General features: G+C 50.2%; 6 protein-coding genes across 6 annotated transcripts; 3 read left to right on the top strand and 3 right to left on the bottom strand.

Annotated features, from left to right (window-relative positions):
• Nucleotides 1-265: 265 nt before the first annotated feature.
• On the bottom strand, nucleotides 266-3,869 carry GT037_004318 (kinesin family protein; the record flags this gene model as incomplete). The annotated part of the gene is made up of 2 exons (XM_038929365.1): nucleotides 266-3,382; nucleotides 3,432-3,869. The coding sequence occupies 2 exons, from the start codon at nucleotides 3,867-3,869 to the stop codon at nucleotides 266-268; spliced, it is 3,555 nt and encodes a 1,184-aa protein (XP_038787637.1).
• Nucleotides 3,870-4,457: 588 nt separating this feature from the next.
• On the top strand, nucleotides 4,458-9,618 carry GT037_004317 (isoleucyl-trna synthetase; the record flags this gene model as incomplete). The annotated part of the gene is made up of 4 exons (XM_038929364.1): nucleotides 4,458-4,509; nucleotides 4,556-6,042; nucleotides 6,089-6,169; nucleotides 6,295-9,618. The coding sequence occupies 4 exons, from the start codon at nucleotides 4,458-4,460 to the stop codon at nucleotides 9,616-9,618; spliced, it is 4,944 nt and encodes a 1,647-aa protein (XP_038787636.1).
• A 1,918-nt stretch (nucleotides 9,619-11,536) lies between these two features.
• On the bottom strand, nucleotides 11,537-12,138 carry GT037_004316 (uncharacterized protein; the record flags this gene model as incomplete). Its single annotated transcript, XM_038929363.1, has 2 exons — nucleotides 11,537-12,022; nucleotides 12,094-12,138. 2 exons carry the CDS (start codon nucleotides 12,136-12,138, stop codon nucleotides 11,537-11,539), a joined length of 531 nt encoding a protein of 176 aa, XP_038787635.1.
• Nucleotides 12,139-12,689: 551 nt separating this feature from the next.
• Nucleotides 12,690-14,911, top strand: GT037_004315 (uncharacterized protein; the record flags this gene model as incomplete). Its single annotated transcript, XM_038929362.1, has 6 exons — nucleotides 12,690-12,923; nucleotides 12,990-13,568; nucleotides 13,669-13,783; nucleotides 13,836-14,002; nucleotides 14,113-14,601; nucleotides 14,693-14,911. The coding sequence occupies 6 exons, from the start codon at nucleotides 12,690-12,692 to the stop codon at nucleotides 14,909-14,911; spliced, it is 1,803 nt and encodes a 600-aa protein (XP_038787634.1).
• Nucleotides 14,912-16,009: 1,098 nt separating this feature from the next.
• Nucleotides 16,010-17,382, top strand: GT037_004314 (uncharacterized protein; the record flags this gene model as incomplete). Its single annotated transcript, XM_038929361.1, has 5 exons — nucleotides 16,010-16,187; nucleotides 16,274-16,489; nucleotides 16,537-16,610; nucleotides 16,675-16,853; nucleotides 16,917-17,382. 5 exons carry the CDS (start codon nucleotides 16,010-16,012, stop codon nucleotides 17,380-17,382), a joined length of 1,113 nt encoding a protein of 370 aa, XP_038787633.1.
• Nucleotides 17,383-17,559: 177 nt separating this feature from the next.
• GT037_004313 (uncharacterized protein) lies at nucleotides 17,560-20,046 on the bottom strand (the record flags this gene model as incomplete). Its single annotated transcript, XM_038929360.1, has 3 exons — nucleotides 17,560-19,090; nucleotides 19,144-19,966; nucleotides 20,019-20,046. The coding sequence occupies 3 exons, from the start codon at nucleotides 20,044-20,046 to the stop codon at nucleotides 17,560-17,562; spliced, it is 2,382 nt and encodes a 793-aa protein (XP_038787632.1).
• Between the last annotated feature and the right edge of the window lie 709 nt (nucleotides 20,047-20,755).

Genomic DNA, 20,755 nt, shown 5'->3' with positions numbered 1-20,755 from the left:
TTCCAGCACAATATGAGGGGTCCTTAGAACATGCAGGGAACGTTTTGTAGCATGAAACAAAACACCATTGAAGGTGGGAAAGCTTTAATCGACATTACGCCTACGTATGCTCTGCCTTTTGAACCCATTGTCCAAACGCCAGTAGCAGAAGAAGTTGACATGATGGTTGTCCTGTAGCCCATACCAAACGCCGTGACTATGCAAACGAGACTAGAACAGGAGTAGAACAAAACGCTCACACTATACAAAACCATTGTCTCAGTAACTAAGTACTTCCATGACTCCTCAGTTTCCTCCCTGCTGCAAGTCCAGGGCCGACGCTATTGCCAAAATTCGTGATGTTCTCTACGTCACCACGGTCGCCAGCAACGCCGACCGTCTTCCTCGTCACCTTCTTCATGGGAAGCTTACTTCCATCATCGCCGTTGGTTCGCATCTTTTTACTTGGAGGAGCGCCATTGTTCAGCGAATCGCAAGATGATTGGGATACGAGATGGGGAAGAGGCTGGGTATGAGCTTCCTGCGCCACCACGTTAACATCTAGCTCCCGCAAGGAAGTGGGGTTGCCTGTTGGGATGTTTGAGATGGTGTGGGCGTGCGCACTGATGGAGCGGGAGAAGTTGAGTTTATTAGCCGTGAAGGTAAAGTCGGTCGGGGAACTGAGGGCGTTTGTAGCGTCATTGAAGATAGGTTGCTTGGACGGGCTGCGCGCCGTAGAATCCGCAGTTGTGGGGCGGTCTCGGAGGCGAGAGAGGATTGTTTCGTGTGCTTCGGTGCGTGGCAGAGTTGAGGGGAAAGTGTAAGAGACGCGTTGGGGTGTTTCGCCAGTGGGGTTGTACTCGATCAAGTTCTGGGAACCAACGACCTCACGAAGCTCTTGGAGCGGCGCACGAATGTCTGCGTCTGCAGCAAGTGCTGGCAAGGTCTCTTTCAGAGTACTTGCTTGTGCTGACATGTCCGATTCGAGAGATTGAACCCGATCAAATGATGAAGATAGATGATCACCGATGCTAGAGTAGGAAGCTGCCACTGTCGACGACAAAGCACCTAGCGACGCAATGTGAGCCGTGTGATGGGTGTTGTTTTGTTCGCGGACTCGGGCCACGATATCGTCTAGAGCCTGGAGTTGAGTGTCCAAATGTGCCATCTGTGCCTCCACTGTCTTGACAGTGCTTTCGTGAACAGATGTAGTCGTGTCCTTGATCGAGGTGGAATGCTGAGTTGCAGCTGCAAAGTCTGACTTGATCTTGGTCTTGACAGCATCTCTTGACTTCGAAACACCTGTGAGGATGTCTCTCGATTTATCTGACCACGCAATAACACCATCGGCGTAGGCATCTTGTTTCGTTTCGAATACAGCATTTGCAGTATTCAGCTCCGCTCGCACAGACTGGAGCTTCTCTTCCAGTCTCTTCTCCTGCGCATCAGCATTCGCGTTAACGATCGCAGTAATCTGCGACAGCAGCTGTTGGCGGTCTTCGGCCGACCTCTGCTTCTCCTCATTCACGACCTTTTCTAGCTGACCCTGAGAAGCTTTGCTCACTTCAACCAAAGCTGCGTTGGCCTCGACCACTTGCTGGTGGAGCCGTTCGTTCTCAGTCTGTTGCTCGCTCAGATTCTTGACCAAATCGTCGAAAGTCGTCTTGAAGTCGCGGCCTAGTCCAGCATATGATGCGTGAACCTGGGTATGGAAGGCATCCAATTCTGTGATGATGTTGGCAGAGATTGTTTCTGCCGCCGCTGACAACTCATCGAGCCCTGCGCCAATCTTCGTCTTGACATCTTCACGAAGAGTCTTGATTTCTTCTAGAACTTCATTCATGTGATCGCGTGCTTGTACAGTCTGACCATTGACTTCTTGCTCGGATGTCTGGTAAGCCTCCATCTTTTCTTGTAAGAAGGATTGCGAAGTGCCAAGCTTCTCAAGCTCATCTCTGACGAACGATTGCATACGTTCTGATATAGCGTTCATCAGTTGTTCTTGTTGCTGTTGGAACTCCTCAATGCGATCCTCCACCATACGAGTAGTATCAACAACCTGGCTTTGGGAGGAACTCCAATTCCGTCGGTTCTGGGATTGGAGTTCTGACTTGCGCCGGATTTTTGACCGCAGACCATCGATGGCTGATGTAGTCTTGCCGAGCGTTGAGATCATGTCCTTTCCAACTTCTGCCAGCTCTTGCTCAGTCTTCTGGTGCGCCTTCCGTAACTCCGTCTCTTCTGCCAGATTTTCCCGAGTGTGCTCCAGAACAATCTCCGTCTTTTCCAGTATACCCTTAGTGCCGTCCAAAGCCAACTGCGTCTGTTCGTTGTCTTTCTTCAAGGTTTGGAAGTTGGTTGTGAGCTTGAACAAGTCTTCCACCTTATTACGGAGGTTGACCTCCATGGTTTCGAGCCGGTCGCGTTGCTCTTCGCTAAGGATTCGTCTCGACTCGCTGACTGTGGTAATCTCCTCGTAGTTCTCCTGCGTGAGATAAACACCATTACGTTGCCGGGTCGCTATCAGTTCGCTCTTTAGCTTCTCGATTTCGGCGGTGTATTCTTTGAGTAGAGTCTTCTTGTTGATGGGCTGGTTCATTTGCGGCTTGTTTCGGATGTTCTTTGCGCGGAATGCGTAATCGAGGGTGGATATCGTTTCTTCGAGATTGCTCTTTGCGGGCGATAATGTTGCGATGATACATGTTTTCGTGCGACCACCCAGTGAATCTTGTAGCAGACGGGTCAGTTTTGATTCCCTGTACGGAATGTGAGAGCTGCGCTCCACGAGCGCGTTAATAACACGGCCCAATGTTAGCAAACTCTTATTGATAAGACCGGCCTCTGCTGCGCGCTTGTTCTCAGCACCGCTGCGTTGGATGTTCTCACTACCCGCAAGATCGACGAGGTTGAGCTTTCCGGCGCTGAGATACTCCTGGCCATCCTCTGTTGTTCGCTTTATGTAAACAGTGATGGTGAAGACTGTGTGACTTCGCGAACTGAGGTCATTGCACTTGGTCGCAGCTACCTGTCGCTTGTGACTTCCGTTGCGCAACATTGTGATTCCCTCAGTAGCAGTCTTGAGATGGCACTCTTCCATACCCTGTACCATAGTTGTGGTAGAGCCCTTCTTGCTGTTGTCGTCGTAGATCTTGAGTTTCGTCGCGTCGTCCGGAGATAGCAGATCGCGGAGTTCTTCGTTGTATAATTCGATGAATGAACATTTGACCGAATTGTCGATCTCGTCGGCTTCGAGGCGTTCAAAGAGCGCGTACAGGACGCGTGGTACGATACCGGCGGCATCTGGAAGGGGGAGGACATTTGAGATGTCACCAGTCATGGTGTAGGTTTTACCCGTACCGGTTTGACCGTATGCGAAGATTGTGCAGTTGAAGCCGTTGATGACCTGTAATGCTATTAGCAAACTTCATCGTACTTCTCTCGTCCCAACTCACTTCATCCAAAATGGGCGCCACAACTTCGTCGTAGATCATGGCCTGGTCGGCTGCTGGGGAGAAGACCTTGTCGAATTGATATGTCTTGTTGCTCAGCGCACTTGGACCCATGGAAAGGTCTACGGCTGTGCCTCTGATTCCGTTGGTCGATACCACAACGCCGCTGTTTTCGCGCACTTCGCGATCATTGCGCCCTCTACACCGGACGACGACGTTGATGTTTGTCTCCTCTCCTCCATCGCCGTCGAAGTCGATTTTTCGCTTGAGGGGCGACGATCGTGGTATCCTCGCAGAGGCTACTGATTCTGCTCTCGAGGAGCGGCCGTCCATCGCAGGTGTTGCCGAACGGCCACGCGCCAGATGAGGGGGGCGCGTCGTGGGAGGGCGCATGCTCGTATTCCGCTTGACCGGCGGTCCTGGTCGTGGTAGTCCAGACATATTGACGTTCTGGGTAGGGTGAACGTGTATGTGCTGGGTTAGTATGTCATGCGTCTGGTGTTGCGGAACCTGCAGCAAAGTAAACAGTCGGTAAACACATGCGCGCAGGGATCCGTCAGGCACGGACTGCGCGCTATTAGCCGTCGCGAACACCTCGCGCTACGTCAATGCAACACGACTTGCATATCTCTATTACACAGTATGTTTATGCCTTGATCTGATGTGATATACCTTATCTATCAATCAGTGTTTCCATGTTATGCAGCATACTGGGGCTCCTTGACGGCGCAAGAGACACGCTGTATACCTCAACGTTTGCCCCGCCACCCCTCATCTATCGCCGTAGTGTCGCGGATTGTACCTGATTGTATAGCGCATTGTGGCAATACCGACTATCCTATTATTCTGAGTCGACTGCGTTGATCTTTGTTGTGTGTTCCGGGGGTTAGAAGGATATACCCGTCGCCCTGTCCTCGTGGACATAGCACGCGCGTGCGAGCTCCCTGTTATCTACAAGCTAGGCAGCACATCGACTAACAAACACACCACGATTACTTGCTACATTCATACACTTACCAAAGGTTCACCATGGAGGATGGAGTTATGCAGCTCCAGCCAGGGCGCAGTGTAGGGTTCATGAGTCCGTTGCGACCATCGTTTGGGTTACCACGCTGACTGAAACACAGCTCTCGGATGCTCCCTACACGAAGTACTGACGACTATCAAAGCCGAAGTCAAGGCCTTTCCACGATTTCAGCTCTACCACGACGAGTTGCGACCTATCTCATCCCCCGTCCAAGTCGTTCTTCCGGACAACGGTCTGCGACTACAGTTCGACGGCCCTGACCAGCGGCTGCGCCTCATCGAAGTGCTCGATTTCGCAAAAGCCAAGTTGGTATACAAGGATATCGAGGTGTATAAACCCGGTGAAGTAGGCTTCTCAGGCGGCGTGTCAGGACCAAGGTTCCGGCATGTTTACGACAAGCTTCTAGGACCGACGTATGGCGGAGAGTACATACCCCCAAAGTCAGAAGACCCAAACGCCAGAGGCACCTACAACCTGTCGTATCCGGGAATAGCTTTCAACTTTTCGGTTCAGCACTCTGCATACTCCCCGAAGAAGGACTTCATCTCGCTCCTGTCCTCGTCGGCTACAGGTCCCGCGACTTCCATGGCAGTGTTCAATGGTGAATCGTGGCAGAAAGCTCGTGGAACGCTTTTCACAGCAACACCGCCAAATCCGAGATCGCTAGCCCTAGGCAAAGCAAAAGATGGTGGTCCAGACGAGATCGAAACGGTCAAAGTACACGGAGAAGGTAGAATAGAGTTTGTCCGGCGGTCTAGTCCTCCGTTCTGGATTACTCTTAGCGAAACCACACCACAGGACTTGATCATGGAGCTTGGCGCCCCCGACTCCATCTATCGCAAGAATGATCATCGGCTATCGATACATAAAGATCGGAGGACGAGCGATGCATCGGATCTCTCGCCTGGCGGACTTACTCCAGACGATGACTCAGACCACGGCTCGGTGATCAGAAGCGATAACGAAGATGCATGGGAGGATGATGACGAAGCCGCACTAGAGGCTCAGGAGCGAGAAGTTGCAGCGGCCGAGCACTTCTACAACTATTACCACCACGGCTTCGACATCTTGATTTCACAGCCTACGCAGATCTCACCACCCTCTCCTACTGCAGAGAGACGGGAGTCGGAGCTGCACAGCCAAGGCGAGCTCAGCGCGCAACCTCTGAACCATCTTACTGCGACTAAGATCATATTCCATGGTAACGTGCCTGGTTCCTATCAGTTTAATCGGCATAGACGAAGCAGATGGACGCTCGAGCATGTGCCCTCAGCTATGTACCGTGATCCCCTCAGTTCCGAAATGGGCTTTGGAGACATCTCAGGCAGATTGAAGGAAGTCTTCAAGCCATATTACGAGAACGAAGAGCAGGAGAGACTACAGCAACGTGGCATGGCCCTGAACAGAGGCTGGGGTGACAGTCCAGGTAGCAGTTGTGAGCTACTTGGAGGATGGGAGGATAGCTCTGGGAAGAAGAGCAAGTTTGCGAATGCTGGCAGTGTCTTGATGGAGGGTGCTGCGGATGTTGGAAATGTAGAGCTGTTTGGCTTTCCGGGCATGGTATTCGAAGTGTTGAAGAACGGAGCTGTGAGCTCGTTGACCGTATACTGAGACAGCCTGTCATAATACGTAGTGTGGCGAGGTTACGCACACAAGCCAGTCTGCTCGAGGCATAAGTGCTGGATATGTAGCACAAGTATCAGACTGGTACATGGTATGGTCACCATGGGTTGCTATTACTACATCAATGGATCTGAACCAATCTTGACGATCAAGTTTTGGAAGACTTCACATGTAGATGATATTCATGCCTTGGTGTTACTTGCGGAGTCTACATAGTCAACATTATCCTACTGTGGTATCGTAAATTCCAGCAGCATAAGACTCTATCTCCGTGCTATCACCGAACCGAGCCGTACCATCACCGATGAGTGGTCGATCCAAAAATATTGGAACTCCAACCACCACTTCCCCGCCGATTTGCCCGCCCAGGATGCTATTATGCTAACTCCAACACGCATCCTCCGCGCATCATGGTCCAACACCCTCCGACTACCAAAATCTAGTTTTCCGCCGCGACCGTTAGCGTCAACGAACCCAACCTACCTGAAACGATGCACCGATGACCTGTATGCGTGGCAGGCGAGCCCCGAACGCGTTATACGTTATGGACATTTGGAGAAGCGGTTGAATGAACAAAATGGCGAGAAAGAAGGCAGTGCGCCGAGAGAGAGTTTTACTCTGCATGATGGACCCCCATACGCCAATGGCCCGTTGCACATTGGCCATGCATTGAATAAGATCACCAAGGACATCATCTGTAGGCATGAGGTTGGACAAGGAAAGAAAGTGTCGTACATTCCTGGCTGGGACTGCCATGGTCTGCCTATCGAGATCAAGGCTCTCCAGGCGCAAAAGAAAGATGCGGCGCAAGCAGATCCTGTAAGCGTGCGGGACGCAGCGCGCGAATTGGCAACCCGGACAATCGAGGAACAGAAGAAGGGATTCAAAGAATGGGCTGTCATGGGCGACTGGGACAATGCGTATCAGACAATGGAGCGTGGTTTCGAGATTAGACAACTGGAGGTCTTCAAGGCCATGTTCGAGAAGGGCTTGATCTACAGGCAGTTCAAACCCGTATACTGGAGCCCAAGCTCAAGGACAGCGCTTGCGGAAGCTGAATTAGAATATGACGAGGGGCATAAGAGCTTGGCTGCTTTCGTGCGGTATCCTATACACCTATCGGAGACACTGAAGAACGGGGCGCTGAAGGGTGTTGACGGTGAGGTTAGTGTAGTCATCTGGACAACCACACCCTGGACTTTACCCGCGAACAAGGCGATCGCGGTGCACAGGGATATGCATTACTGTGTAGTCAAGGACGCTGAGAAAGGTGGCGAGCTGATCCTTGTTGCGGCTTCACGAGTAGCGGAATATGAGAAAATCCTTGAAAGGAAGCTCGAGATCGTTGTAGCAGATGTGCGCGGATCAGACATCGCCGAACAGGCGCAGTACGAGAATCCATTTCAGAAGGCAAACGGACTGCAGCCTATAATTCATGCGGACTTTGTCACTGACTCCTCGGGTACTGGGCTGGTTCATCTCGCTCCTGGACACGGTATGGACGATTACAACGTTTGCATGTCGCTCAACGTTCCAGCTTTTGCGCCTATAGATGATGCTGGTGCCTTTACAAAGGATGCTTTCCCGGAACAGCCCGAGCTTCTGGAAGGACTGCCTGTTGCTGGTATCAAGAAATCGGGTAGCAATGCTGTGTGCAACTATCTCCAGAAGCTCGACATGCTCCGAGGCAAGCAGAATTACCGCCACAAGTATCCCATCGACTGGAGGACCAAGGAGCCTGTCATCACACGAGCTACCGAGCAGTGGTTTGCGAACGTAGAGGGTATCAAGGATGCCTCGATGAAGGCGATCGCTGATGTCAACTTCATGCCTGCGACTGGTAGAAGTCGTCTTGAGAGCTTTATCCAGGGACGAAGCCAATGGTGTATCTCGCGACAGCGCGCTTGGGGAGTCCCTATCCCTGCACTATACAAGGTCGAGGGCGATACTCTGAAAGCGACTATGGACTCTGAAACCATCGATCATGTCATTGAAGTGATAAAAGAACGTGGCATCAACGCGTGGTGGACGGATGCACAAGATGATCCAGCCTGGAAGCCGAAGCATCTTACCGGAACGTACGTGCGTGGTAGAGATACCATGGATGTCTGGTTCGATAGCGGTACCAGCTGGAAGCTTCTTCCAGAGCAAAAGGATAAGCCTGTTGCCGATGTTTACCTTGAAGGCACCGATCAACATCGCGGATGGTTTCAGTCGTCACTTCTCACACACGTCGCTACCCAGTCTTATTCGACCGAGACTGTCAAAGCACCATACAAGACTCTTATCACTCACGGCTTCACGCTCGACTCCGATGGTCGCAAGATGAGTAAGTCTCTTGGTAACGTCATCTCTCCAATGCAGATCATGTCAGGCGAGCTCCTTCCACCGGTCAAGCGGAAGAAGCAGAAGGGCGTCAAGCAAGATCCCGCAGCAAAGAACACGCCAACATATGATGCTATGGGCGCTGATGCGCTTCGCCTCTGGGCCGCAAGTAGCGACTACACGCGCGATGTCACAATTGGCCAGCCTGTCTTGATGTCCGTAAACCAAGCTCTACATAAGTACCGTGTTACCTTCAAATGGTTGCTAGGCATCTTCTCTCTGCCATCTTGCCCGCCGCCCTTCACTTCCTTCAACGAGCTCACACCCAGTATCATTGAGTTCAAAGAACTCACAGATCGCCTCGCCATTCATCGACTTGTACAGGTCAGTGCGGAAGTGCACAACCACTTCGGAAGATATGAGTTCTTCAAGGGTGTCAACGCGATCAACAAGTACATTTCCATGGATTTGAGTGCTTTCTACTTTGAAACGCTCAAAGACCGCGTCTACACTAGCGATAAGAATGACTGCGAAACGCTCCAGCGTGTTTTGGGGCTCATTTTCTACGAACTTCTGCAGATGCTTGCTCCAGTGTGTCCGCTGCTTGTAGAAGAGGTCTGGGATCATCTTCCTGCTGAGCTCAAAGAGAAGAGTAGTCACCCTGCACGCGCAGTTTGGTCGCCTCTTCCTGCGCTCAAGGAGTCTGAATCGGCATGTCTGGAGTCTATGAATGAGACTACAAGTACATTGGGAGCTGCTATCAAAATTGCGCAAGAGCGTCTCCGCGCAGATAAGAAAATTGGTTCGAGCTTAGAGAGCGCAGCTACGGTCTATCTACCAGCTTCCAATGCTGAGAAGCTGCACGCGGAGTTTTCGGCGTGCCTGCAACCCTCCACTCCCAGGCCCATGGACGTCGAAACTCAACTTGCTGGCCTTTTCGTCATTAGCGAGGTTAACCTTCGCACGCTGTCTGATTCCTCCGCTCCTGCGAACAGCATTTTCGCAGCCGAGGATCCCGACGCGGTAAAGCAGCATTTACAGTGGTATGAGGAAGAAGCACTTTCGAGCGATAGCGGAGTGTTTGGTACGGCGAAAGTGCTTGTTCATCCACCTAGTAGAGAGAAGTGTCCAAGGTGCTGGCGCTTCGTTAAGGAGGAGCGTGAGGAGGTCTGTGGAAGGTGCGGGGATGTTGTCTTGCAGCAGGATCGCGTGTAGCCGTGTTCAAGACGTGTATCATAGTGTAAAAACAAGCCAACCCAATCATAGTTGTATAAATACAGCCCATTCCTAATGGGAACACGACAGCTTTCCTTGCTCGAAGCAGATTCTATACCGTTGATGATCTCCATAGAATTGTTAGGTCTAAGCACGAAAAACTTATTTGCAGCCACAGCATCGACGCAATGGCTTGCTCCCACCTCACGTGTGCCTGGTGGTGAAGGCTTGCAGGGTGAATGCGTCGTACAGCGCCAAGACGCAAGTACCAGCCCTCGGTGTCGCGAAAATAGCGCGTCTGCGAAAACCCAGCCACTCCGCTGCAAACATTAAGTGCGTCGCTTCTCAGAATTCTTGTGACCGCAATATAATTGTCCTTGAACGATGTCGCACTCATGCTTTATGTCTAGCTTCTCTACGTGCCAAGAGCAGAGGAATTACTACCGACGGGAGTGCCCTCATGTGCAATTCGAGTGGCGGTGGTCACCCTGGCTACTAACCCGTTGTAATGCAACATGTAGCTTCATACGCCAGCCTGCTTTGCATATCTGACCGGAAGCTGCATCTGGATTCATTGGCTATGTAATACATATCTAGGGGCTGATTGCAGTCCGCCTTCCTGCGCATATATTGATTTCCATGGCTAGCGAAGATGACCTTCCATAAGGCTAGGACGGTCTTCTCCTCTACTCTTCGTCTTGCTCAGCTAAATCATCATTTTACTTGGAACCCGCCTATAACACCACACCCGTCTTCCAAAATGACATTCGAATGCCTTAAAAGCGTGTCTTATCCTGCCCCTCCAGACCAGCCACAGACAAGGCTGCACACCATCGACATCTGGCTTCCGCAGCAACAGGCAGCATTCCCGCTTAACGAGCGTGTCTGGATCGTGCAAGTACTCTGTGCCAGCAGAATTTGCGCAAGGCTGACAAGACGGTCCTTAGATTTGTACATGGCGGTGCCTGGCGAAACCCTTTCCAGAGCTCGGAGTGTTTCGAGCCAGCGATGTCTCAGATCAAAACGATGGCCAATGACAAAGATAGCTTTCTTGGAAAGGTAGCTGGTTTTGCTGCTCCCAACTATCGACTTTCCCCCAATCTCGAAGCTGATGCACCAACGACGCCGGACCCTGCTGCGTCCGCCAAACATCCTGATCATCTGCAAGATGTTATCTACGCAATCAAACATCTGTACAAACAATACGATATTTCTCAGTCGATGGGATATATTCTCGTAGGGCCGAGTTGCGGTGCAACTCTTGCTTTTCAAGTGGCTACTTACTCCCTCAACCGACATCAAAGTGTTATCCCTTCGCCACTCGGTGTCATCGGGCTGAATGGTGTGTACGACCTGGCAGGATGGTTACGAGTAGCCAGCTCATCCGTATACGATGACATTGTGGAGACCGCATTTGGCTCGGATAGGGAGATTTGGGAGAAAGCAAGCCCGATGCATCAGGTGCAAAGTGACTGGACGGTAGACCATCATACTGCAAAGCCTATCTCTCTCACTTTTCTGGCATATTCCCTAGAAGACACTGTCGTGGCTGACTCTCAGACTCTGGAGATGCTCGAAAAGCTCAAACATTGGTCACAACCCCACCAAGCTACAGTCAACACTGGCTCAATTCTGTCGCCCCCAAGCGCACCGGATGAACAGCAGCAGAGGATTGTACTTTCCAAAGTCATTAATGGTGGACACGATGAAGTGTGGGAGAAGCCAGAACAGATGCTGGCTTGCATTGCAGAAGCAGTAAAGAAGGTCTGTGGGATGGATTAAGATTGTATCTAGCTCCAGCAGAGTAAATAGTGGTACACGAATCACGAGTCACCGGCATCATGCTTCTGTTCCTCTTGGTGATGTAAGCTGAGATATCTTGGTCCGATATAGCAACCTCCGGCACGACACAAGCCACCTATCCAAGTTTTCTGTGTGCATGATGATCGCAAGTAACGATACGTTTGCGTCGACATTCCTCACAAAGTTGTTCGAGCTGCATCAAGCGGCTGACGAAACGGTCGTTCTCGTCTTCCAGAAATCGCGCCAGAGGAGTGTCAGACGCTGGCTGACTCGACGCAGCGTGGTGGGATCCAAATGGCTCCAGGAACCAGTCGAGATCGACTTTTGAATGATCAATTTCGGGTTGGTAGGTCGTATCAAAGTCCCAATCTGCATTCCCATTCGTCATCTGTTGTTTGCCAATCTGCCTTGTTTGGTTGATGACGCTGCGGCTAGTTAGCCGATGGAGGGTTGGCGCTGCGCGAGGTCCTTCATCCCCTGCAGCAGGCGCTTTCAGCTCGAAAGTTTGCTTGGCACCTGTACGATCGGTGACATTCGAGGCTGTATTCTGGCCCCAGTTCTGCGTTGTCAAGCTAACAGTACCCCTGCTATTACCGGAAGGCTACACCATAACCGCGTTAGTCATATCCCATAGGAAGCGGGCGTAGAGGGGTTTAGTGGAAGTTTACATACCTGGTTGTCGGAAGCCCCGAATGATTGATCGTTTGCCTTGGTCATGACGAGAGTTTCTCAGTTTTGGTGGTTGGCGATTTTCTTGTTGAACTCGTTGCGTTGCTTCGTATCTCTGGGTTAGGGAAACGCATGACTCCATCGCATATATATACAGCTATTGGTAGACTGTGTAGACTGTACTTATGCCGGTGGTTTCGTGAAGACGAACACCGGTGGGATGGTTCACCTTATGCCGGTCGTACGTGAGACTGTGGTTGGTGGACAAGATGCGCTAGCACTTGCCCTGGTACCCAGGTGGTCTTCCAAGGGAATTAGGGGGAAAAGTTTCCGTCTACTCACCGACCAGCACAGTGAGACTGATGACCGCAGGCAGCAGCCTCGAATGACCCCGTATCTGGAGAGATCCGGTCGTCGAAGCCGCGGAGTCGTCTCGGGTCAGGTCTCATATTACAAACAAACCAAAACCCATCCTCGTTCAACATCCTCAGACGACCAGACAGCCCTCTCTTCCTCGAACAACCGTGGCACTGTCTGTAAGATCCTTCGCTGTACTTTTCGAGGCTTTAAGCCGGACGTTCTTAACCCTGGTGGATATCATGACTTTCCAGAATAGAGGGGATGAGGATGAAAGAGTGCAATCTTCGGAAAGCGGGGGAGCCCAGCATGAACAAGTAATCCCAAGAAACCATTCGAACCCGCTTACTCTAGTTCCATCGCTTCTTCCGGCTGTTGGTTCAGGTTATGGCCTCAGCGATAGCAACATCGCCGGATTTGGCTCAGTGGCAGAGGAGCCTGCAAATGCGGGGAACCATTACCCGCCATCAAGTACTGTAAGTATGCGTTTGACTAAGATAATCCAATCTAGACACAACATTTTTAACCTTGAATACTCGTAGGCATTGCATGACCCTTTCCAATGGGATGCTGGACATTGGGCCAATCTCAACGCATATGGTTCATCCTCTATGCGGGAAACCCAGCCTTCTATGCCCATGTCGACTATGAACTCTGACGCGAACAATTTCTCTATTTGGGAATCATCCTTTCCCAACGTTCTCCAGTCCCCCACAGATTACGGTGCATCTTCGTATACGCAACTCTTACCCAGCGCCAGTACTACCTCGCCGTATCAAGACAGTTCGTATCCAACATCGACGTTTCAAGCAGATGCTAACATCGCTCAATTCCCTTACCAAATGATACCAGAAACCGATCAGATCCAAGGCGATCAAAACAACGAAGCCAATGCGCTTGTCGCTCAGCTTCCGGTCGGCCCCTTAGGGATTGTTGACGATAATCCAGCAACTAGCGCGAGTAAACGGAAACGTAAGAGAGTGAAGGCCGCTCCGCAGCCTAGCACGACTAAGAAGACGGTCGCCACGAGGAAACGTCTTGCGAAATCGAATAAACAGGAGCCAGCACCTGCCATGCGCGAGCCATCTAACTGTCTTCGATGCCGTGTATACAAAGAAGATGTAAGTCGCCTTTCCTGTTCATACAATAAGCTGCTGGAATCTGCTTCAGCAGATGAAAAGCAATTGAAATTGGGGAAGAACTGTGCTGATATAGCAATAGTGCGATGAAAATACTCCCTGTTCTACCTGTATCAGGAAGCTGAAGAAAGGAGGGCGCATCTGGAAACAACCTTGCTATCGCGGCTGGTTGGGAAACGTGGTAGCATTTCGCTTGAGTACGACAGAAGCGGACCCAATACTTGCGGCTCAAAGCTCATACTTTCCCAGGCAACTCTGATCTTGGACAAGTCCGTGCCACGTACCCTGAGCTAGCTTGGTCAGCAGAAGACACCAAGATTCACAAGGTCGTTTTCGGATATGCGTTCCCACGATCCTACGATACACCCAAGTTTGTGCTTGATTGTCGGATGTTCAAACCTACACCAAAGCAGCGAGTAGGTATAGACTGGAACAGTAACGGGATAGTGAAGGAGGTGAAGCTACCTCCAGTCGCTGTGGTAATCTTCTATTGCTCAAGCGCGTTTCAGACACTGACTTACTACAGTTCGACACATCTTCCATGACTGATATCGTGGGAAAATTCCTGATTGAATGTCAACCCATATTTCAAGAAAACATCTTGACGTGGGAGACTGATGAGATTCTGCGACTTACGTATGCTGAAGCCATCCGGTTTGCGACAAAACATGAGAGTCAAGCTGTCCGGCAAGCACTGAGAGTGAAATCGTTTGCTTCACAACAAATTGATCTCCTCGATACCGCGCTTGGTATAGAAGTCATCCACGATCCGAATTTCTTCTTTCCGGGGTATCGCCCGCTACCCATGTATCTCATGTACCAATGCGACCTCACCATCAACCTGGTCATCGATGTTGCTAAACAAGACGCCATGGAACAACTAAACTCTATGATATTCTATCAAGACCGATTCAAATGTTGGTTCGAAGTTTTCCTTTGCGTTTTTCTTGTACTGTGGACGATCGAGAACGCGTATCTTTGGCAGGTTAAGCATCAAGGCCAGCTTCTTGAGACTGTGAGTACTGCTTCAATCCTGATATTCTAGCTCATGCTCCTCAATGCGGCGTCTCGAAGCCTTATGCATGACTGACACTGCTTTGATATAGCAACGATTCGCATCCATGAGTTTTGTGACAAGACTCATGCTGGAAGAATGGGATAACTCAGCCGAAAACCTCCTCGAACACTTTCGAGCCGTCATCCGAGGACATTTACCATTCTCAGATGACGGAGGGAAGATGGTGGACTTAGCTGAACTTGATCCAGAGTCGTCAGAATATGTGAATCGGATTCGCAACCTCATGCAACGACGGCCAGGTACGTGACTTCCCAAGATGACATATAGGTGTGCCAATATACTAAGATGGTCTGCATCTCCAGATATCAAGGCGCTCGCACAAAACGAAGGACCTAGGCGGCTGACAAACTTCACTTGGTTGTCTCGCATGTTTTTTTGAGAACATACTATAGCTCCCAGTGTAGAGCATGTGCTGTGTCTTACGTATTTGCTATGGGATCTACTGCGCTGGTGGAGTCATGCGTTGATGTACTACATCATTAAAGGTGATTCAACTATGTATACTTGGAGAGTACTAGACTTCTCATTCAGACACTCAAACGATAGCCAGTCTTGATGCTAAAGATGAGAAGACTGTTTAATATCGCAATTAAGGTAATGTAAATTCATAGATACTGCCATGGATGGGACTAGGGAGGTTTCGACGTATTGAAATTCAAGCGAGCAGTCATGATCAGACGCGACGCTCGAGGCCCAACTGAATCCAATCATTGCACCTAACAGCATCAAAATAGGCATATCGTCCGCATAGAATTGCAGGACCTTCGCAGCTAGCCTTTCAACCGCATCTCAAGAATTTGCCACCAGGGCCAACGAGTGCAATTGTGCTACGTTGACGGCAAAGCCAGAGGCTCGCTTGCATGCCACGGTGGCTTCAACATATCCCGCGTGACTTCCGTTTATTCATTAGAATCGACGGACTTAGTTAGACCGGATGAGAGGCCAATGACTTGTGATCAAGGGGGAATGTTTCACAGCAGTGCCTTCACACCTGCGGCGCCTAGCGGCCTACTCCACTTTCACCGGTTCTCTTTGGTCTGCATTAGCCTCAGGTTATAGCAATTTGCTTTTCTCATCCCCTCATATTATGAGGCGCGGAAGATGAATCCCTCATGCAGAAGCCTCCATGGGCTGACACGCGCCACTCAGCCTTGTGGACAGCGCAACAGTTTAGGGGTATAAGTAATGTGCGTTGCCTAAAAGTTGAACCTAGAACGATTACTCTCAATCGAGTCAAGGCTTCACAAATTTTGTATTCTCAACGCCAATTGTTGGACATTCCGACCACTTCCTTCCACCGTCAAGCCAGCATTCCCTTTCTGCCCTACCAGCTTATAGTTCGAACATGGGCGATACAAGCAACGAATCCGCACCATCGGTCCTACCCAATGGCTTTCCTCCCCGTTTGGAGGGTGCCATGACATGGGAAGGCAAGGACTTTGGAGCCAATCCAGAGCTTTACGTCCTCCAGCTTAACATAGACGAGATATCGCAGGTCGATCAAGCAGTCCGTACATTCAAAGGTCAGTGTGAAGAGCTACTTGTATCCCTTGGCTACCGATCTTTACCTAAGTGGTTAGCCTGGAGGCAGACGCTGACACGTCGGCAGAGACCGGCCTTGCACGAGGGCATATATCGAAGAACACCTTCAAACTTCCACAAGCCCTCTCTGAGAAGCTTCAGAACATTTCCATCAATGTATACAACGGCACTGGGTTCACCGTTTTGCGTGGCATTGAACCAGAGAGATACACCGAAGAGGAAAACCTTCTCATGTTCTTAGGTCTCTCAAGTCATGTCGCACCAGAACGTACCAGCAAGCTGGGTATGATATATTCTGAAATTCACTGGCATATACCTAACTCGTTGCAGACCATATATACGACGTGACCAAAGCCAAAGGACTGCGCGGCAATATCTTACCGCCAGCACTTCCAGGCCCCCTAGTCAGTTTTCATTCTCTTTTATCCGTGTTTAGTTAGCAACAATAGCTGACTTTGATGTCTTCAGGGCTTTCATTGCGACGTTGACGGTGGAGATATCGTTGCTATGTTTGCCCAAAACGTTGCGGAAAGTGGAGGAATGCAGCTAGTTACTAGCTTCTGGAAGATGTACAACGAATTGGCATCCACTAGCCCCGATGTCATTCGTCAGTTGTCCGATCCTCTTCCGTGGGAACAGAAAGATGGGTAAGCATACATCGGGCGCGGTGTTGGCCGCTCCGCCTCGAGACCTCACTAACATCCCGATAGCGAGACCGGCGAACCCTTCGTGGGATACCGATCCGTTATCGCTTGTCCTGAAGGCATGGCCCAGGTGGCTTTTGTGAGAAGCATACTTCTGGGCTCTGACTTTGTGCCTCGAAGTTCTGATACACCGCGGCTCTCGGATGAGCAGAAGTCTGCAGTGGATCTCATGTGCGAGGCTGCTTCTCGCCATGCCGTCAAGCTTGAGCAAAAACGGGGCGACATCCTGTTCTTGAACAATCTCGCTATTCTGCATGCGCGCGAAGCCTATGAAGATAGTGAGAGTAAAAGCCGTCACGTACTTCGACTTTACATCCGAGACCCAGTTCAAACGTGGCCAACACTAGAGGCTCCTGCCGGTCGTGAAAAGATCTGCGCTCGTTATGGTGTTGAGCCAGAAGGACAGGTCTATCTTACGCGGTCTGAACTGCAGAAGGAAGGGTTCTTTTCTCCTCAGTGTCATCATGACTGAACCACGCAACGTGTTGAAATGATGGTAGATCATACGAATCTGAGGAAGTATATGAGCTGAAAGAGCTACATAGCCTGGAACATTCGAATTTACGACTTACTTCGTTCTTACTATGCCTGTGCTTCTAATGTGGGAAGGGCTTCTGCGCAAGCAGAACTCCCAGATCGGCCAGCCCAACTATCTGTCTCCCGGATCAAGTCGCTCAAAGTGTTTCTCCCAAATCCATCCTACCGTCTTTGTTTCGTCATCTTGATTTCGCGCAAGCCATAGCTCACCTTTGATACCAATAACATCGAATACCTCACCCGGCACGTACCACAGATATGGAATTCCGCCTTCTCTGCGTTCATGCCCTATTTTGAACTCGAAAAGGCTAGCTGCTACGAAGAGCACCTCTGGCTCATCAGTATCTGCAGTTGTAGTGGAGAGGTTCTCAACTCGTGTTTTTCGTCGTTCTTCCAGTAGCTCTCCTGTCCCAACTAATGATGAGGTGCTGCGAGAAGGTGAGAAGGTTTTCGATGTGATACTTTCTGTAGGTTGATCAAGTAGAGGATCTTTTCTCGTACGAGAAAAGAATGAACCGCTCGGACGAGGGATATATGAATCGCTCGGACGAGGAGTATTTGATCCGCTCGGAACACGTTCAACAATTATTCTTCTCGGTTGTTCTCCAGGCATCGGCGGATACTCTGCAGACTGAACTTTGCTCCGGCTGCGGAAAGGCGAGAGGAGTCTCGAGGTAACACTGCCAGCCCGTTGGCGAAGCGATGGGGCAGTAGAATCATTTGCCATGTCTCTTGCTTGATATTGCTGATAATTGATATCCAAATTCTCCTTCTTTGCAGAGGGCTCAGCGAGGTCCTGATCTTGCTCCGAGATTTGCGACCTCTCTCTACTTCGTGACTGGGCTAGTAACTCAGGAAGGTTCAGACTCGTGATCATCGGTCCCACGCGCCTGGCGTTAGAAGATTCTGGACTTGCTGAGTATACATCTGGAGTTTGTCTGCGCTCAGAGACTTCTGCTTTCTGGTCGTTATGCATTGCAGCTCGGGCTTCCTTGAACTTTGGCGTGATCTCATCCCACGAAGTATCTATCTCGTCTTCAGGATCCACACTTTCATCTGCTATAGTCTTTTCGTTATCTTCAGGGAGCTGCACATTTCTTATGCCCCCTGTATGAAATTCTCCATGATCGATCTCAAGATTGTCTGCTTCCGGATCAGACTGACAACTCGAGACTTCGCAAGCTATTATCGACGAGCCTGGACTAGACAATTCCGGAATACCCTGCCTTGCCGCATTAGATGATGTGTCATCTTGCTCCAAATCAGCCATATAATCTGTTTGAGGGATTGCAAATAAGGCGAGTTGTTCTAAATGCCGTGCAAGATGAGACTTTAGTATGCTTGCATGTTGGCCACACAACGTACAGGTTCCCGAATGCGCATTTGAAGGTCGCTGAAAGCCACGATGAAGACTACGAAGTTGCGCTCCATCAAGAGGTTCTGAATGGACTGTGTGCATGTGATCCAGGAATTCTTGCATATCGACAAAAGACTGGTGAGACGCCGTGTTGCAGAACCATTCGACACGGTGCGTACGTGACTCATGGTTATACCAGTCGTCTTTCTTCTCGAAGAAGTAGTCGTTGAGTTGGCAGTCTGGGTAGGTGCATATGTATGGCTGAAGGTCGGACAAGACATGCTTTCTTCGGCGCATGTATCAGCGATATCCCCAAGATCTGCCAATGGGTTTACTTACTTCCATCTGCGTTCCGACGTAGTTATTTGAGCAGTCGAGCAGTAGGGACATATGTACTGTTCCAGAACTCGTCCTCCTTTTGTTCTGGGTCGATTTGGAAACCTGATCGTAATCGCATTTGCTGTCTGCTCGGATGCAATGGAAGATCCGGACTCGGATACTGACTGAGCATAAAGTCCACTCGTCGGCCAAAGTGTCGCCACGGGAGCATTCATTTTTAAGGTTGTCGCTTTCGTAAGCTCTGTACGTTGACTTGGGGCCTTCAAACTGGGCGTCGGCTCGCTGGCCACATCGGCTTCAAGAGGGGACGGTAGGTTGTTATGTTCAGATTTAGAGACATCGACCACTGCAGCTTTTTCCTCTTGTAAAGCATCAGTGTGGTCTTTGCGATACCGTATCAGTTGCCTGCGCCTCGATATCATCTTCGCCAGGCGTGCAGCGACTGTCTCGTTAAGACCGGGGAACTTATCTCTTACGTACATGAGGTCAAATGGCAAGTACCCGGTTGTATCAGCAACGTTTTTGTCCTTCGTACGATCGGCTGGCGCGGGACGTCGGATGGGAAGCCTCCAAAGACATTCAACAATAAAATTGGTGGAGTCCAGCAGCCCTGGCTTCGCTGAATATGGAGGCCGACCACTTTTCCGATCCGCGTCTTGTCGACGCAGCTTCTGTTCTGGTCGCTGCTCGACCTCAGAGTCAGAAGAAACTTCCCACGGGGAATCAGACTCGTCTGATTCGTCCGTATTCGCACTTGACGGCTCGGAATCTTCATTTGAGTGATAGAAAGCCGCTCCATGCTCTTTCCGGAAGATTAACAAGGCTTACAGAGATCAGGTTAGCAACCTCTTGATTCATATACTTGATGTGAGTACCATACCTTTGTTCAACTGAGTCCCGCATTTTCAATTAGTTGTTGTCCTTAGTTTGAGATACTGTAAAAGATAAAGCGGACGGTAACGGAACTCAGGTCTCTTACACAAGTTTGCAGATCCTGCATCAACTTCAATACCTAGGGATGGGTGAGTATTGACTTATTGTATGCAACAAGTTATCAATACCTGACTTTTGTAGAAAGACGCTTCTCTTAACCGGTAATCGAGAGATAGTTTGTACTTGTTAGTACCATGTATAGCACCGACGTTTCCTGCCCAAAGCTTGTATCTATCGAAAACATCCTGCGCCTCATTCAAAAGTTCCTTGTGAGAGGGGGAGTGGGATGCTTCGATGAGCGTGAGAAAAACAGAAACGCAGTCAGCGTGAGCTTGTGAGATAGACAAATCCATCTTCGCAAGACAACATCTCGTTGTTGCAATGGAAGAAGGATTGCGCTGATGAGATGAGAAGGCTGAGATGTGATGACCAAGGTTGTAGACGAGACCACGTGGTTCAGCTGAAGGCTAGAGCTTTTCGAGCCTAGCAACAAGGCTGAGAGAACACACCTTCTCTCGAGCCTCATCTATCCTCTGTGCAGCCTTTCTGCAATCAAGCAGTCGGCACTATCTGAACCTTTTGACTGTATCGTGCGTCTTCTACATCGCTTATACATGCCGCCATTATCTTCCCGAAGTTAACAGTCTGGCCGATCAGCGGCATCACAAGCTTCCTCACC

Source organism: Alternaria burnsii (assembly GCF_013036055.1).
Source record: "Alternaria burnsii strain CBS107.38 chromosome Unknown 698, whole genome shotgun sequence".
Lineage (NCBI taxonomy): Eukaryota > Fungi > Ascomycota > Dothideomycetes > Pleosporales > Pleosporaceae > Alternaria > Alternaria burnsii.
The sequence above is the reverse complement of the archived record's forward strand: the minus strand, read 5'-3'. Positions and strand labels throughout refer to the sequence as shown.